Source organism: Zootoca vivipara, chromosome 3 (assembly GCF_965207765.1).
Source record: "Zootoca vivipara chromosome 3, rZooViv2.hap1.1, whole genome shotgun sequence".
Taxonomy (NCBI): Eukaryota; Metazoa; Chordata; class Lepidosauria; order Squamata; family Lacertidae; genus Zootoca; species Zootoca vivipara.
The window spans coordinates 10,695,712-10,715,123 of record NC_142586.1 but is presented as its reverse complement, the minus strand read 5'-3'; the positions used below and the strand labels follow the sequence as shown (position 1 = coordinate 10,715,123).

The 19,412-nt window shown below is 44.4% G+C and overlaps 1 protein-coding gene across 4 annotated transcripts in view; it reads right to left on the bottom strand.

The window, feature by feature from the left end:
- Positions 1–19,412, bottom strand: part of CHGB (chromogranin B) — an 82,483-nt gene that overhangs the window by 43,868 nt on the left and 19,203 nt on the right. For all 4 annotated transcript variants that reach the window (XM_088665557.1, XM_088665560.1, XM_088665558.1 and 1 more), the window contains one exon: positions 16,871–17,055. In XM_088665557.1, coding sequence (XP_088521683.1) covers positions 16,871–17,045 — 175 coding nt within the window. In that variant the 5' untranslated portion in view covers positions 17,046–17,055. The remainder of the gene's footprint in view (positions 1–16,870; positions 17,056–19,412) is intronic.

Genomic DNA, 19,412 nt, shown 5'->3' with positions numbered 1-19,412 from the left:
GGCTGGAGATTGATGCCACATGTTTTCCCAGTTATGCTTTTCTCCAACAGCACAGATATCATAATGCATTATAGTAAGTTAAGGTTACAGAATCCACACCACAGTTTGTGTGTGTTGTGCAGCTGTGGCAGCCACCAAGTAGGTTTTGTAGGCCTGTTGCAACCTAAACTCAGCCATTGTCGCAACAGGCTGCTATATTGTAGTTTTAAAAAATGGAATGCTCCCGAGTCTGCATGGTGGGGGTCAGCATCCTGACCTAAGGTGGGTTGCAACAACAGCACTACCACTACACAAAGTTATGGTTTAAAAGTTTAAGAAATGGGATCCCAAATGTATGTTTGGCTTAAAGTGCATCCCAGGGCTGAAAACCATAGGAGGTCACTGCTCTAGATCAGCATTTCCTAACCTCAATGTGTTTTGGATCACAAATGCTATCATCTCTAACCAATTACGAGGAGATGGGAAACTTCTGGAGGGCACCAGGTTGGAGACAGTGCCTGGGTCCACCCAGAGCTGAACTGCGGTGATGACAAGGACAATGAGCAAGATCCTGCTCCCCCTTTGCACATTTGACTTACAGAACTTCCAACTGGGTGAAAGTGATGAGGCTGAAGCTGGTTACTCTCTCTCAACACTGTATTGCTGGCTCCCAGTTCCTTACTCAAAACAAGAGTTGCATGAACAGCCTGAATAAGGAACTGATGTCTATGTGCTTCGGTGCCCCAAAACAAGTTGTGGGCTGCACCATATCATACAACTCCATGACTGGCCGGGAACAAGAAAAATGAACTGAGAGCTAGTCACCTGTTTCAATCTTGGGTGAAAGGGGCTGACTGAATTCTTTTGGCTTAAATCCCCTGTATTCGGTAGTTACAACAGTTTATGATGTCAAACTATTTTCAAGGACTAATATTGTAACAGAAAGGGGTTATGGGAGGTATGTGTGCACTTTGCTCTGTTGAAGGCGTGAAAACAGTCAAATGTCTTCAAAGATAGCTTCTTAAATAATGAAAAGGATTTGACATGCTTAAATGAAGCCATAGGGATGAAAACCACTTATCCTGAACGCTCTGAGCCAATTAAGTTGACAAGATACAAGGGAGGAGACTCTAATAAGCTTCCCCACAATGTTCTTCTTGGTCCACGGGTCGAAAAAATGGCACCATTGGGACGATCTGGAAGGATTAAAAATGGTAGCCTGGTTTTTACCCCTAGTAAAATTAGCAGTCGTCATCGCTATCCATAATGAGTAGTTTTATCTGGGAAAAACACATTCACTGTGTGTGTGGTAAAAGATAGTAAAAAATAGAAATACTCAATGTGGAGCTATACACTTGACACTTTTTGCCAAATCAGAGCCCAGCTCGACTAGAAAAGAACCGCAATATACTGAAATGTGCCTATCCTTTTAAAGAATGGGCTCAGCCTACCAAACTATTATAATATTGGGGTCTCTGTATTTAACCTTTTATTTGTACTTGGTGCGGGTTAAACCACAGAGCCTAGGGCTTGCCGATCAGAAGGTCAGCGGTTCGAATCCCCACGGCGGGGTGAGCTCCCGTTGCTTGGTCCCAGCTCCTGCCGACCTAGCAGTTCGAAAGCACGTCAGGTAGATAAATAGGGCTCAGCCTACCAAACTATTATAATCTTGGGGTCTCTGTATTTAACCTTTTATTTGTACTTGATGCGGGTTAAACCACAGAGCCTAGGGCTTGCCGATCAGAAGGTCAGCGGTTTGAATCCCCACGACAGGGTGAGCTCCCGTTGCTCAGTCCCAGCTCCTGCCAACCTAGCAGTTCGAAAGCATGTCAAAGTGCAAGTAGATAAATAGGTACCGCTCCGGCGGGAAGGTAAACAGCGTTTCCGTGCGCTGCTCTAGTTCGCCAGAAGCAGCTTTGTCATGCTGGCCACATGACCTGGAAGCTGTACCCCGGATCCCTCGGCCAATAAAGCGTGATGAGAGTCGGTCACGACTGGACGTAATGGTCAGAGGTCCCTTTACCTTTTTAACAAAACAATAGACACAACAAGTAACTTTCAACATTATAACATTTTAACCAAATGACTGCACTATAGGACCAAGTGAACAGTTACACTAGCACAACTTTTCCCTGCACAATGTAACTTCCTCACCCATCCCTCTCCTGTGCACCCCTTAAACCTGCTACGGGGGTTCCCCTAACCATCTGCAGCAGACTTAAGGTGTGTGGGGCTCACACAGAATGAGGAGAGGTCAAGGAAGTTACACTGTGCAGGTAAACATCATTGTGCTTGTGTAAATGTATAGTTGGATACCACTCAGAGTGTGTGTGTGTGTGTGTGCGCGCGCTGATCACGCACGAAACACACACCATTATTACAGCAACTCTACAATTCCTCCAATTTGTTTACCTTTTGGCATGTAGTTGTAATGCAGAGCAAAGGACCATGAGCATGCATCACCAGTTTTCCTGTGAAATGGGTAGCGCTCATGACAGCTTATTCCAAATGTGATTCTGGGCTTGGAAAGGTTGGGGAGCCCTGCTTTAAATCTATACTAAGACAAGTTAACAACTTTTGTTCCACTATAGTGCTATAATGAAGGCTGAATACTTGCTAGAAGTTCAAATGAAAATGATGGAGTATATGGAACTGGCTAAGATGACCGGGAGAATCCGCGACCGGGGAGAAGAAGTGACAGAAGAAGATTGGAAAGATTTCAAAATTTATTTTAAAAAATATGGTAAAATTGTATATTGAGATTAGATTTAGAAGTTTATAGAAACTGCAGGTTTGGGAATTATGTGAAGTAAATTGATGTATGAGAGATTTGAAATCATAAGGAGTTTTAAATAATGAATTGGAAATTGCTAAAGATAAAGGAGTATTGAACCACAGACGGAGGGAATTCGAGGAAGTCCCCCCCCCATACAATGTTAAAAGAAAAGGATTTTGCATTTGGATTTTTGTATTTGTCTTTTTAATGTTGTTTTATTGTTTATTGTTATTTTTATATTGTGTTGTTTCTTTTTGTTGTAAAATCAATTTAAAAATTATTATTAAAAAAGAAGAAGTTCAAAGGCCCATTTAAAAGTCAGGATTCACACTACAAAGGGACCTTGACAAGATGACAATTTTACTTTTTTTTATTGCTCTTTTGTCCTTTGTTTTATTGCTTTGTTTGCGTTTTAATCCTTGATTCTGTTTTGTTTGCGTTTTAATCCTTTATTCTGACTTTTATTACTGTATGTTTTATATACATAATATTTTCAGTGTTTGTATTTCCAAATGTGACATGTCACATTATCTTTGACATGGCCATTACAGAAGATAGGCTAGAGCAGAGCTTTCTAAACTTTTCATGTTGATGACACACTTTTTAGATATGCAGCATTTCTCAACACAGTAATTCAGTTTTACTAGCAAACCGGAGGTTAAACTAACCCCTTTCCAGCCACGGGAGGAGCACAGGGAGCGTTCTCAGGACACATCTATACGCTGCAGCCGACACACTAACCTGTTGTGACACACAATTTGGAAAGCTCTGGGCTAGAGTATGTGTAAAGTAAGTATATGTAGCAGTCGAAAGTACAAAGCTTGATTTACATAGGCCCATCAAGTCTGAATTGTTTATGTTTAAAGTTCTGCCATAAATAGGCAAGGATATAAAAAAGAATGATCTTGTTCCTTTCTGATGAAAGCCAAAGGAAGTGGCTCCAGGATGCAGAGTTTTTGAGAAGTCAACACTGGCACCTCTTTCAGAACAAAGGGTTCCATGTCTCATGCAAATGAGAATTTTCCCAATTCTTCAAAAGAGGCATTCCAGGGGGTGAATAATCTACACAGTACTTTGTAAATCAGGAAAGCCACTTGACACCTTCTTGAAATGTGCAGAATGCTGACTATAAGGAGTCTTTAAAAGGGTGGATGGCTTTAGCAATCAGCAGACTGCCTGCCAGTCTAAATTGCCCACATGAAATTCACTCTAGTCAAAAAGGTACCAATTAATAACTGAACAAGCTTCATTCCCATAACTATCTTTAATACAGCATATTTACAATCCCATCTGTCACAACTATAAACTGGTAAAAGACCACAGTTTATGAACAGTTGCTTCTGTGAATGAATAAAAAGTTATTTGGCAGGGGAAACAAAGTGGGGTTTACTCCCTGCGGGCACATTAACAACCTAATCAGCACCACAGTATAAAATAGAGAATTTATGGCCTAGCCCAGTGGTTCCCAACAGGTGGTCCGCGGACCCCCAGGGGTCCGCGAGCTATGCCAGAGGGGTCCGCAAGATGCTATTAGAATAAAAAATATATTAAATATATTTCGTATGATAACAGATTTTTTGTTTTGGCCGCTTCCTGCATGAGCAGAGACTAGCGCAAAACTAGAATTAGATGAGGCAGTAGTTCTGCTGTATGCCGTTAGGTGGCACTTTACAAACACTACTGTTTTGCAAAGAGGCAGTGCGCGCATTCTACTAACGCTCACCTCCCCAAGATGCTTTGCGCGCGTCGGCTTCATTTTTGCGCTACTGCACAGGTACCCTGTCTTCTCCATTCCCCTCCCTCCTCTCTGGACTCTTATAAAAAGACTCTTAATTTGGCTCTCCCTTTTTAATTTTAGGATTAGGAATTAATGGGGGTCCTTGTCACAATAGCGGCTCAATGAGGGGTCCTCGAGAAAATTTTGTTGGGAACCCCTAGCCTAGCCTCTGCTTCCATATTAACCACAGGGACATGTTAGAAACCCTCCATCACTTTCGGAACTCAGCTTTTGTATAGCTATCACTAGAACTAGAGTGAGATGGGCCAGTCCTAATATTAGGAAGAGTGAGCAGCTGCCTCAGGTGGTAGATGCTAGGGAGCAGGGAAGAGGGGGCAAAAATGAGTACTGCCCTTGTTGCACACAAGGAGCAAATTGGAACACCCCACCACTGCCCATGACCACACACCCAGTGAGCCAATGAGATTCTGTATCACAATGAGGTATCTCTCCTCCTGTAGATCAGGCAGAGCTATCACTAGCCAGAAGCTGACCCAGGAGTTCTGGAAACTGTGATGTAAATTGGAGGCTTACAACCAAAGGTCTGGCTTGCCTTCTTTCCTTCGGGGTTCTGTAGTCTCCTAAGAAGGCTGATCGCCGAAGAATGGACGCTTTTGAAGTATGGTGCTGGAGGAGACTGTTGAGAGTCCCATGGACTGCAAGAAGATCAAACCTATCCATTCTTAAGGAAATCAGCCCTGAGTGCTGACTGGAAGGACAGATCCTGAAGCTGAGGCTCCAATACTTTGGCCACCTCATGAGAAGAGAAGAATCCTTGGAAAAGACCCTGATGTTGGGAAAGATTGAGGGCACTAGGAGAAGGGGACGACAGAGGACAAGATGGTTGGACAGTGTTCTCGAAGCTACGAACATGAGTTTGACCAAACTGCGGGAGGCAGTGCAAGACAGGAATGCCTGGCGTGCTATGGTCCATGGGGTCACGAAGAGTCGGACACGACTAAACGACTAAACAACAACAACAATCTTAAAATTGCATATTGACAGTAAGCAGGGGTCATACAAAAAGCTGGGAGAGAAAGGATAATCCAAACTGACCCTCAACGTAACTGGCTGGACGATGAAACCAGTGCAATCCTAGTTTACAAGGGAGGGTGATGGGTGCAGTGTAGTGAAGAAGAGCTGTTTCCTGCTACTTTAGCAGTGCCTCGGGTGAAATATAGGAACCAGAGCTCCCTGCCTTTCGATGAAAACTATGCAGCTGCATCTCTCCACTAATGTGAAAAACAGCCACCGCAAAAACATGTTTCTCTCTCACCTCCACCCCACCTCCTGACCACTCAACAAAATAGAAAAGACTAGTGTGTTTTCCAACATTAACAGCCCAGGGATAGGAAAGGAGGTGATTGAAAGAAATTGCATTACAGAGGCAGGTAAATTATATTAGTCAGAGCAGGCTACCCAGCAAGAAACACTTTAGGCAGTGATAAACATCAAGGCATATTAAATTGTCCTTTAAAAAACCAGGTCATTTGTAATTCTTAAAACAAACAAAGAAAAAGAGTGCAGAGCTTTTAATTGCTTTTGCCACAGATGCCAAGCAAACCCACCTTATCAGGCTTATCTTTAAGAGAGGTAATTAGTTTCCAGCACATGTACCTGTGTAAGCAACATCGTGACACTGTCTCTCTCCCCCCCCCCCAAAGAAATTGTTTTTTTTAAATATGCCCTTGTTTTAATAAAGACCATCTGCACAATGGTAGATGCATCAAAAATTACAGATCCCCAGACAAGCCCTGCTCAGGCAGAATGCTAAATTTAATTAAACTTTCCGTATCAGTTGAGATTTATTTTTGTAAGGGAGGGTGGTTCATTGCTGCTACATATCCCACACAGTTACACATCGCTAGTTGTTCCTTTTTCTCCCTTTTCTTTAATAAAAGTTCTCTATCTGGAAACATTTTCATTTCCTCTTCCTCACATGGTTTGGGCATAAAATATTAAGGGAAACAGATGAACAGATTCCTGTTTCCCAAAGTTAAAGGGATCAAATTAAGTAGGCATCTGCATGGTGAGAAGCTGCATAAAATATTCACAAGTTTCTAGTATGCTTGGAGAGTGGGTTCACATTACTCCATTTTTTATTTACTTATTTATTACATTTATACCCCACCTTTCCTCCAAGGAGCTCAAGGTGGCTACATGAATCTTCAGGCCAAGCAACTGGCCCTTAAAGAATCTGTAGCTCTCCAACAAAGGAGGCAGATGCAGTGCCCTCCAAAAGTTGCTAGACTACAACTCCCAGCAACTCCAGTCAGCAAAACCAATGGTGAGGGAGAATGGGAGCTAAACTCTGACAACACACTGGAGGGCACCATGTTGGCTACCTTTGGAGTAGAGCACAGGAGCGGTGGACTGAAGAAAGACGTAGTTCACTTTCAACCCTTGTTGGAGCAAGTTGCTCAATAGGAGCTCTCCGTGGTGGTGTGACAACAAAACTGCCTCATCCTGCAGGCACAGAACCAGAACAGGATAACTACAAGGCAGGGGAGGGGTAGAATAGCAGGGCCAGCCAAAAGCATATTGCTACCTGAGAAGACAAAGGGCATGATGGTGGCTGTCCCCATTCCATCTACAAAAGCTGACCAGGTCTGTGTCCTCCAATGCACCAGAGGGCAGCAGCCTAACTTAGAGGTTGCTGAGCAGACCAAATGGCACAAAGAGCTCTCTATATGCTCCCCACCCCTCAGCATTTGCCACCTGAGGCTGCTGCCTCAATCTGCCTCATGGTAGGGCCGGTCCTGGAGAGGAGTGAATAAATGGAGTCACAGCACTAGGAATTGTTGTGACATGATACTCTCCCTGAAATAGCAGCAAGGGCTCAAAGCAGAGCATGGGGAGAAAGGGACTGGACTAGTGTTTTTCTTCAACCTTTGCAGCAATGATATATTTTAACTTTTTATATAAACCATAAAACATCTTTTAATTAAGCTGACACCAGGAGAATTATTATTAAACCAAGAAGCAATCCAGTTTAGCATACTAAAGAACCCAAAGTGGTGCTTTCTTAACTGCATGGATGTGGGAGTGATGTCATCGTGCCTTCCTCCAGTCTTGCACTTCAATTGAAAGTAGCATTTAATTTTGCGAAAATTACTGCTGAACAGAACAGCAGTAACAAAGACACACCACACACCCTTTGCACTGGAGTCGCTGCCAATACGAAACCTGAGCAATCATGTACCAATATTGCAACCGTAAAGGCTGAGAAATGCTCCCTCTGCTCTGACTTTGCAGTCACCTGCGCAAACAAGGTCTCTTGTAGCCTTGCAGAAAGCAGGTTGCACTCAACCACTATGGAGCATCATAAGAGAGAAAAATAAAAGCAGAAAAGATCAACAAGGCAATACAAAGGTAGAAAAAACTCTAATAAGTCCAGTGCATTTCAACTTCTTGTTACAAATGTCTGAATGGATCCACAGAGCATCTGCTGATCACTCAAATTCCCCCAAACACCCTCTCCCTCCTACTAGAGAGGAGCAAAATGTTGGGGCACAAAAGCAACAGGAGCTGTTCCAAGTATTTCCTAGTATATTAGGTAAAGGTAAAGGCGCCCCTGACCATCAGGTCCACTCGTGTCCAACTCTGGGGTTGCGGCGCTCATCTCGCTCTATAGGCTGAGGGAGCCGGCGTTTGTCTGCAGACAGCTTCCGGTTCGTGTGGCCAGCATGACAAAGCTGCTTCTGGCAAACCAAAGCAGCGCACAGAAACACTGTTTACCTTCCCGCCGGAGTGGTCCCTATTTATCTACTTTGATGTGCTTTCGAACTGCTAGGTGGGCAGGAGCTGGGACCGAGCAACGGAGCTCACCCCGTTGCAGGGATTCGAACCGCCGACCGTCTGATCAGCGAGCCCTATACTCTGTGGTTTAACCCAAAGCGCCACCTGGGTCCCCGATTCCTAATATATTGCAGTCTAGCAAATGAATACAGTACTCTGTATTCATCTGTAAAGAAGATTGTAATATAAAACGTCCAAACTCAAAATGCAAAAGCAAAGAGATAGGAAGAAGATTAGCAACAGTAAAAGAGAGGATTCATGTACCTCTAGTTAGACTGAAAAATACAAATATATCCTCTCTCACCCCTCAAAAAAAGGCAAACATATCATTAGCAGGGGACAAAAGATAGCAAGAGCATGACATCCATTAACTTTCCTTGCAACCCATACTACCTGATAGGCTTTGGATTTATTTTGCTTTGGAAATGTTACAATAAAGCATACGGCTTCTGCTGCAACAGAATGACATTTGACATGGGCTTAGTTTTATAGATTAGAATTTAATTTCCTGTTTTGCTTCTCTGCTCTCTGTATTTCCACTCTTGCCCACAGCAATATATAAAGTTCAGTCCTCCTGAAGGATAAGATACCGCACTTGGGAAAGGAACCTACACAGGTATCGGTGATATTTCCTCCCCCACAAGAACATCCTGTGTTCATCTTCAGATTCTAATCTCGTGAAGTAAACTATGGTGCTTCTTTTAAATTCCAGCTCAAATTAGATCCCAAGGGTGGCAGTGGGGTGGGGTGTGTGGAGAGAGCAACCTAGAATGTCTACGGCTTAAGAAAGACGTTTTCTAACTGTCTCAAAAGCACTCTCAAGAAAATGAAACCTAAGCTGCCTAACTGTAATTAAGTTTGAAAGTGGATATGGGAAAGGCAAGCAATTTATCTGCTAGCTCTGGTTCTTGTCCTGGGCACAGAGTCAAGGGAGTCAAAGGTAAGTGTTTGAAAGTAAGTCAAATCCTCTGTCCATCTGGCTCAGTATTGTCTACTCTGGCCAGGCTGGTTTATGAATAAGTTTTGCAGCAGTGATGGGTCACAAAACCCACTGAATGAGGCAGCCCCACTCAGGAGCGGCACGTCCTGTTTTGCCACTTGAAGTGCCCCCTACCCTGCAAGTACCACAGGAGCCCATGGTCATTTTACACTAAACGATTACAACCCAAAACACCAAGACTTTTCCATTATAAAGCCTTTTCCAATACAACCTAACTGCTAATGCATGGCTTTGCCTTCCAGAAGCAAATATGCTTTCGGGACTGTGGGTTGAAATTAAACAAAAAAAATGAAATAAAAACTTAGGAAGCTGAACCACAATGGGAACGTCTTGCTGCACAAATGGATAAAAGCAAACTTGTGGTGGTGAGGAACATGGGCGTAGGCAGGGGGGCAGGAGGGGGCAGCTGCCCCCCCTAGAAGCAAAAAAAATAATGTATTTTACAGACCATAACCAGCACTTTTCCCCTCCAAAAACTGAAGTGGAAAAGGCTTTGCTTTAGCAAGAGCAGCTAAGTCTCCGCTTGCTGGGGGGGGGGGGACACAGCAGTAACAAAAACACATCAAATAAATAAAGCAAAGTGGCTACCAGTAGTTAAGCAGTTAAGACAATGGAGCATATATCCCCAGGCAAGATTTGATAGCTGACCATTTCACCCTATTGTTCTTAAGTGGGACTTGTTAATGAGCATTCAGGAGCATTATGAGTTCTATTGGCGATTTAATGAGGGTGCAGACTCAGAGGATTCAATTTGACTAAGGTGGCTCTGCAAGGCTAAAAGGAAGTGAATAAGAAAGGGGGGGGGCTGTAGCTTTGACAGACACAAAGATGTTTATAAAAAGCATTGGTGTTCCAGTCTGCCCCTCCTCCTGCATCTGTATACTGTAAATCAGGGGTGGCCACCTCCCAAGAGACTCTGATCTACTCAGAGTTTAAAACTGGGGGTGATCTACCCCCTTTTGGGGGGTTCAGGTCAAAGCTGTTTAGTTTTTTTTTAAAGGAAGGGAAGCCCTGTTTTGGGGGGTTTAGGTCAAACTTGTTGAGCTTCTTTTAGGAGGGAGTGAGGCCCATTTTTGTTTAGGGCTTCAGGTCATAGTTCAATTTTTTTGAGGGAGGAGGAAAATTTTGGGTGAGCTTTTTTTAGGGGTGCCAGTGACCTACCAGTGATCTACCACAGACATCCAGTGATCTACTGGTAGATCACAATCTACCTGTTAGACGTGCCTGCTGTAAATCAAGCAGAGAGAAAGCTGCTTACAAGGCTCCTGTACATGCAGAGTTCCAGCATCACAGCGTCATCCAGAGGCACCCACAAATATGAGTTATCCCTCTCTCTATTTCTTCCTTCCTTCCCTTCCTCTTCCATCCTTAATATAATAAGGGGGGGGCAGATAAGCCCCACATAGAAAGCCCATCAACATGGGGGGATGACTCTTTCAAATACGGTATTTACCAGTAATTGGGGGGGGGGAGAGGCACCTAGGCCTCTAGGAGTTGGCTGCTATGCCTAGGAGTAGGACAATTCAAGAAAGCAGAACGATGCATATGCTATGGTAATATATCAATAGAATCATAGAATTGTAGTCGGAAGGGACCACAAGGGTCATCTAGTCCAACCCCCTGCAATGCAGGATTTTTTTCCTAAGGTGGGGCTTGAACCATGGTTGAAATATTATGCTGATATGCAGCAACGCCTCGGAGCCGTCGTGGCTGCGGCCATGCCTTGCCCCGCCCTCGCCCACCCTTCCACCCCCTCTCGCCTGCCCGACCCTCCTGTCCTCTTGCTGCAGAGTTCCAGCATCACAGCGTCATCCAGAGACACCCACAAATATGAGTTATCTCTCTATTTCTTCCTTCCCTCCCTCTTCCATCCTTAATAAAATACGGGGGGGGCAGATAAGCCCCACATAGAAAGCCCATCAACATGGGGGGATGACTCTTTCAAATACGGTATTTACCAGTAATGGGGGGGGGCACCTAGGCCTCTAGGAGTTGGATGCTATGCCTAGGAGTAGGACAATTCAAGAAAGCAGAATGATGCATATGCTATGGTAATATATCAATAGAATCATAGAATTGTAGTCGGAAGGGACCACAAGGGTCATCTAATCTAACCCCCTGCAATGCAGGATTTTTTTCCTAAGGTGGGGCTTGAACCATGGTTGAAATATTATGCTGATATGCAGCAATGCCTCGGAGCCGTCGTGGCTGCGGCCGTGTCTTGCCTCGCCCTCGCCCGCCCTGCCACCCCCTCTCGCCTGCCCGACCCTCCCGTCCTCTCCAGCCAAGCAGGGTAGCCGCCAACGCTACCAGCCCCAGAAGCACAAGGTGGCCGCTGCTGCCACCGCCACGATGTCATCAGGCCCGTTGGCCCTTTAGCCCCGCCCACTTTGTGGCCCCTCCCCTTCTGTGCCTTGGCCCCGCCCCTGAACGACCATGGCTTGCCCCCCCCTAGTTTTGATCCTGGCTACGCCCCTGGTGAGGAATTCTTTCCCTTACCAACCATGCACACATTCCCTTATTTAAATAACAGTTGAATCCCTGACCTTTAAATATATGTCTCACGGATTGAGGTTTTAGTTCCAGCCTATGCTATTCAGCTAGAAACGGCTCCTTTTAGAAGCTGTATCACTGCAGCTGCCTGCCATGTGGCTCTCATCCTACTCCGCCATGGTAAGATTCTAGTCCTCACTATTGTGGGGTTGACTCTACACTTTGAGAAATAATGGCGTATAAAGGAGTAAAAGGAAGAAGTACCTCATGATATAGGAGAGGAGGTTTTAAGACTGTGTGAATGGGGAAAGGGCAATGGAGCTGCTGGAGATATCAGAGAGGCAGCCACAGAATGATCCTGAAGGAAGCTTACGAGACTTGCCTGCCCTTTCCACTACTATGATGAACAAGGCTTCCACTTTTTCAAAGTCACATCAAGAACTCAAAAGCCGTGATAGTTTTAATAATAATAATAATAATAATAATAATAATAATAATAATAATAATTTATTATTTATACCCCGCCCATCTGGCCGGGTTCCCCCAGCCACTCTGGGTGGCTTCCAACAAAACATTAAAATAAACAGGGCTGCCTTGAGATACCTTCTAAAGGTCTGGTAATTGTTGTTCTCTTTGACCTCTGGTGGGAGGGCATTCCACAGGGTGGGTGCCACTACCAAGAAGGCCCTCTGCCTGGTTCCCTGTAACTTGGCTTCTCGTAGCGAGGGAACCGCCAGAAGGCCCTCGGCGCTGGACCTCAGTGTCCGGGCAAAACGATGGGGGTGGAGACGCTCCTTCAGGTATACTGGACCGAGGCCGTTTAGGTCTTTAAAGGTCAACACCAACACTTTGAATTGTGCTCGGAAACGTACTGGGAGCCAATGTAGGTCTTTCAATGTAGGTGTTATGTGGTCTCAGCGGCTGCTCCCAGTCACCAGTCTAGCTGCCGCATTCTGGGTTAGTTGTAGTTTCCGGGTCACCTTCAAAGGTAGACCACGTAGAGCGCATTGCAGTAGTCCAAGCGAGAGATAACTAGAGCATGCACCACTCTGGCGAGACAGTCCACGGGCAGGTAGGGACTCAGCCTGCGTACCAGATGGAGCTGATAAACAGCTGCCCTGGACACAGAATTGACCTGTGCCTCCATAGACAGCTGTGAGTCCAAAATGACTCCCAGGCTGCGCACCTGGTCCTTCAGGGGCACAGTTACCCCATTCAGGACCAGGGAGTACTCCACACCCGCCCGCCTCCTGTCCCGCACAAACAGTACCTCTGTCTTGTCAGGATTCAATCTCAATCTGTTAGCCGCCATCCATCCTCCAACCGCCTCCAAACACTCACACAGTGAGTGTCTGGACACTCATCTCCATTAATTTTTTAATAAGCCCAATTCACATGTGCATTTTCAAGTGAGCAGTTTCTCACTTCAAATGTCACATTGGCTGCGTAATATGAGCACTTATGTCTTGATGACCTTGAGAGTGAAGAGGGGGAATCAACCCCCTGCCCTGAATGAACTATAATCCCCAGATTTCCATTTTAAAAAGTATTTTTGTAGAACCTGAGATATATGAGGTAGCATGTGTAGGCACTCATTTTTGTGTGGGGGAAACTTGACTACTGTCCACCTCTAGTATTTTACTTTACCTCCCACCCTGGGAAACTTCCTATGGACATTCATGTCTGTGACTTGAGTTGGAAGCAATGCACAATTCAACAAAGGCTATGTACACATTGCCAGCTTAAAATGCAGCTAGGACATACTTTTTATTCATTTGGATCGAAGCAACCCTGCTAAAATATCTTTCAGAGTTTGACAGCCAAAAATGGAAGTCAGAAACTCTACAAACACCAACATTTTCCTATTCCTACTCAGAGGAGACCCATTGAAATTAATGAACCTAAATCATGTTCATAATTCAGGGAGTCTACTCATAGAAGGAATAGCATTAAGTAAAGGTAAAGGGACCCCTGACCATTAGGTCCTGTCGTGACCGACTCTGGGGTTGCGGCACTCATCTCACGTTATTGGCCAAGGGAGCCGGCGTACAGCTTCCGGGTCATGTGGCCAGCATGACAAAGCCGCTTCTGGCGAACCAGAGCAGCACACGGAAATGCCATTTACCTTCCCGCTGTAGCAGTACCTATTTATCTACTTGCACTTTGACGTGCTTTCGAACTGCTAGGTTGGCAGGAGCTGGGACCGAGCAACGGGAGCTCACCCCGTCGCGGGCATTCGAACAGCCGACCTTCTGATCGGCAAGCCCTAGGCTCAGTGGTTTAACCCACAGCACCACCCTATAAAAGACAGCAGCTGATTGTCAGGAGTTGCTTAGCACCATATGTGACACTTTCCAAGCCTCAACTCTCTGTGGAACATCTGCATCAGCAAAAAACGGGCCACCAGGTAACACCAGGTGATTGACAAGTGAGCAGCCCCCACCCACCTGTCAAAGTTGTCCCACAGAGGATGGAGGATAAGAATTTGGCTAATTCCAGTTCCCTATCCCTCATCTATATTTTTTAAATATAAAGCAAGGGTAGTGTTGCATCTGGAAACCAACAGTTTAGGAAGCATGAGATGCAGAGAACTACCTTATGATAAGATGTATAAATTGGGTCTTCCCACAACAAAGTCTGAAAAAAATCAGGTTACTGTATTGCAAAAACCCTACTTTGACAGCCCTCTAGTGGAAATGAAAGCAGTGACCAGCTCGTGTTTCTCACCAATATAGGCAAGGCACGTTTTTGCTTTACATTTGAAATCAGAAAACTAAATATTACAGAATATTATTTTTGGGGGAGTGGCACCTAACTTTTAGGGTACTCAGACTGTACTCTTAAACACACTTACTGGTAAGTGCTAGGTACTCTTACTTGGGAATTTGCTTCAGCGGGACTTACTTCTGAATAATCAGGCAAAGAAATTATTTAGCAAAGAAAACAGTTTAGCAAAGAACACACAGCAAAACTATGTGTTGTTTTAAAATGCACACCACCAATAAAGCTGAAATCATCAGAAATTAAGTTGAACATAAAATATGTGATTTTATCTTTCCTGAATCACCCAAATGGAAAACAGTACAAAAACCTCACAACAGATGTTAACTAATCTGACAATTTAATATCACCTCTTCAAGAAAGGGGGAAATAGCCAATACTTTGTTTATTTGCCCTCTGTAGGTTTCTACTGGCTAGTAGTCCTAAAACTATGAAGCAGTTTTCTTACAATTCTGACAGGGTAGAGCAAAAATCTGACCCATCCTATTATCTCTAGCTGATCGCAATAGCTGGATATTTAAATTACCCTATAGCAAATATCACCTATCCACTCTCAAGGGTCAAACAACACATGATATTTTGTTTTTTAAGTTTTACTTAAACAGTAGGAGCTTGCAGGGAGCGGAAATCTAAACTGGATTAGAGCAGCAAGTGCTGGCAGATAAGGGATTCAACCTTCTCCCTGCCACTCGTTTCCCCATCTAAATTAGTATGTGGATGGAGCCAGAAACCAGGAGTTGACATGATGTCTACGATATGCAAGCGCAAAGGGAATTTAACTTCTGACAGACAGGGATAGCTCATTCTGGTCAAATCTAAGGTAATAAACAGAACACACACACTCTCACACAACTATAGAGGAACTATGCTATTTTAACCGCCTGTGTAAACATGTCAGAGAGGAAATACAAATGGCGGGTCACAATGTCATCTCAGACAGCATCACATGATGCAATGTAGTGAGATGCCGAAGTCTATCTCTGTCCCTGCACTGTAGAATAAAGGAAAAAAAAAACACACACACACACAGAGTATTCCAGAAATGGGCATGGCTTGTGATAGTAATGCTGGCATGACTACAAGGAAGGTGTCATAATCCCATATGCATAGGATGCCAGATCCCAATATGACCTTTCTGTTACGGCATTTGAGGTAACAGAGCTGGGGCGTCTACTGCCCACAATACAAGAGTTTGAGGATTTCTGCTTGACAGTATTTTGGTGGGCAAAAATAACATTCACTTCAAGGGAAGTAGGGCAGTCTGTCCCCACTATACTTGTGTTTCTGACCATGTGACTGGACTCCACCTGCGCTGAGAAATTTCAGAAGGATTTCAGACTAGCCTAGTTGCTTTCTTGTAACTACAACAACAGCCACATGACAACCCTATTTTGAGATGCTATGTTTCCCTATTAGAAGCTACTAGAAAACCCTTTCCAAGCCCCCAAGCAGGTTCCTCCCACCCCACCCTCCCACCATGTATCCTTGGTAGGTGTTTGTGACGTGGGGTGTGGTACTACAAATAGAAAGGCCAATTGTTGGTTGACGCTAGAGGGAAGTGGACAACTCCCTATTGGGTGCTCTTCTACTTATACACAGACTGGATGGCTTCAGTAAGGAAGCAGGAAGAGAGTTTCCTTTAAAAAAAACCCTATGTTTTGTGCCATGGTTTGTACTTCTATTTCCAACCAAAAATTTTCAACTAAAAGCTTATTTTGAAACTGCAGACATGATCTCATCGATTCATATTCAACTCAGTCCTCTGTCCACCAAAATAGTCCTCTGCCCAGGAAGAGAGAACAATTGAATGAAATAGCACAAGACACGAAGCAGGGAATGAATGACTCAGCGAGGCAAGTCGCCAAATCAACTTGACTCAGAACTTCGTGGCACAAATATAACTTTAAGCCAGCACTGCTGTGTTACAATCCCCCTACGGGGAAGAACTATAGCTCAGTGGCATGGCTGGGAATGCCCCGTCTCCAACCCTGGCGCACCACTGCCAGCCACTGAAGAAAATGCTAAGATGGACTGATGGTCCAATTTGGTATAAGGCAGCTTCCTATGCTCTTAATTCTGAACTTGAATTAAAAGGTGTCGTGATCCCAACTCTTTGAAAGACAAACAAATCATTCATATTCATGCAAACAGCTGCCTAGTATCAGAAAAATGTGCCTAGTGTTCTTTTTCCTCTACCTGGCTACTCTGGGCAGGGGAAGGGGAACATAAATGCCAATGAGAGTAATATCAGTTATGGGTCCTGTACCTGTGTCAACTTCTGTGGATGCCGGAGAAACAAATGTGCCAGCAGACCTGAGAATCTCATCACTTCTCCCAGTTCTGGGATTCAGCAGAAAACTTTCTGCACTTATGGTGCATGGTATGTCCAGCAAGCTGCTTTCTCCAGACTGGCAGCTTGACGCCGCTTCGCTTCCTTCCATGGCAAGACCACTGAAACAAAGGCAAGAAATGATTTTCCTCTTTAGATTTATTTTGACAATTCACAGCCCACTTTTTCATTTCAGGATGTTGTGTAGTATCCCACTTATTCCACCTATTAGAAAACAGAAAGGGGGAAATACTCCAAAGCAAGCCTGTTTGCAACTAAGTGACCTGGACATACATACCTGGGTGCAAGCCCCACTGAACTCAGCCCGTCTTCCAATTTTGAGTACATATAGAATGAACTGAAAAGCAGCACCCCGTTTACAAACTGGGAGATTCATTATGCCGACTATGGGCTTCTTCGCATGGGAACACCACCTTGACATATCTTATCTTGGAATTGTCTTAAGATACAAAGCTGGTGGTTTTCTCTGTTGGGGAAATACTGTGTACGGTACATTCTGGAAACGTGCTATAAAGCACTCCCAGTGGGAAGAGGTCCATAGGCAGCACTGAAGTATGTTGTTTCCTTTGTGGGAGGGAGAAGAGTACATTGGAAATGCATATTGCCTTTCTGATATTCAGAGGCTCAGCCATGCAGCATATAAAGCCACCCACAGGCTCAAAAGCAGTGCTGACATCATAATTAAAGCAGCCAACAAAGGAGGAGTTGACATCATGATGAGCAAGTTGTGCTACACAGGAGAGGCTGAGAGGCAACTCTCCAGTACTGCATTTTAGAGGAACCTCTAAGCCAGGCATGGCCAAACCTGGCCCTCCAGATGTTTTGGGACTACAGTTCCCATCATCCCTGACCACTGGTCCTGTTAGCTAGGGATGATGGGAGTTGTAGTCCCAAAACATCTGGCGGGCCAAGTTTGGCCATGCCTGCTCTAAGCAGACTCAACTGAGGAACACCAGAAGGGACTGCATAACTTGATAAAAGAATTCTAAACAGATGTGCAGGACCAAATCTTTAAAGACACAATACAGCAGCTTCTATTTGATAACTTTTATCCTTAGGGAGCATCTCTTCCTGTATGAACCTACCCAGACTATTAAGTCACCACTGGAGGCCCTTCTCCGAGTGCCTCCTCTGGTAGAAAAATGGAGGGTGACTGAACCAAGAGTCTTTTCAGTAGAGGTCCACCTAAGACTTACACAACTATCTCTTTGCATCCAGGTCAAGAATCTACTCTCAGACATTGTGATTGTCAACTGGTGGTTTGGGCTTTAAAGCACTATGCACCATTTGTTAAAACGCCTGATTACCCATCAAGTTTATCAGGCACAACCACGATTTGCACAAACTGAGAGCCAAGATCAGAATACATATGGCAGCTACTCAAAATAATTTCTTTACCTAACTACAAAAAGAAAATAAGGATGATTATCTGTTCCAAGGGATATTTTAATGGAGTAGGAGCGATTGGAGTAACATCTGGAGGACCACAACTTTTCCAGCCCAGTCCTACATGAAGAGCAATCTCAAAGTAGGAAAAGCCTGTACAGTACATTGAAGTATTATGTGCAGCCCTACTGCAGACACAAATATCATGCATTGGAATCATACTGCTGACAGTAGGGAGAATGTATCACAAAAAGTGTGAGAGCGCTGCCTCATAGTTTGAATGCTGGGACTGACAGATGGCTACAACTATGTTGCCCTAGCAGAGCCCATTAGAAGCGTGGGAATCAGTGGCCATAATTTTGTGGGGGGAAACTTACACATTGGAAGTAATCTTTCCTAACTGTATTATGTCACCCCTGTGTTTGAGAATATACAGACATGGGGTGCTACAATGCCAATGACATTCAACCAGGTCGGAGAAGATGACACCAGAGAGCCTATTGTCAAGCAAGTGAGAACAATTTACACAATTAGCTTAGAGAAAGCATTATGCCTGCATGCGTTTTTGGACTTTCAACTGTGGTATGGTGAAAAGTGGTTCCAATATTCTCTGTTAGATCCATTCCACCCCTACAAACAAAAATGATTTTAAATAAACACACAGAGAGATCTTTTCTTTTGGCTCCAGATATTTTGTGTGTGCACGTGTGAGAGAGAGAGAGAGAGCACTTCTACAGAATGCTGTTGAACTTGCCCTTTGCATCATACTTGCTAGTTAACTCCACGGTATCAGTTTTCTGATCAGAACATGATCAGTTTACTTGACCTAAAGAACGGAGGCAAGGTTAATGCTAATAAGAACAGTTTCCGTGTTAGAGAACAGGGACAGGGGTGAGGCAGGAAAAGCAAGTTATTGTCAAGTGAAACTTTGGGTGAATACATGGATGCATGAGGTCCCAAGTTCAGTTACCAGATTCTTCACTCAAAAGGCTTGACAGCAAGGCTGGGATAATCTCTGCCTGAGACCCTCTGAGGAGGTGCTGCCATTCAGAGCAGACAATACCAGGCTAGA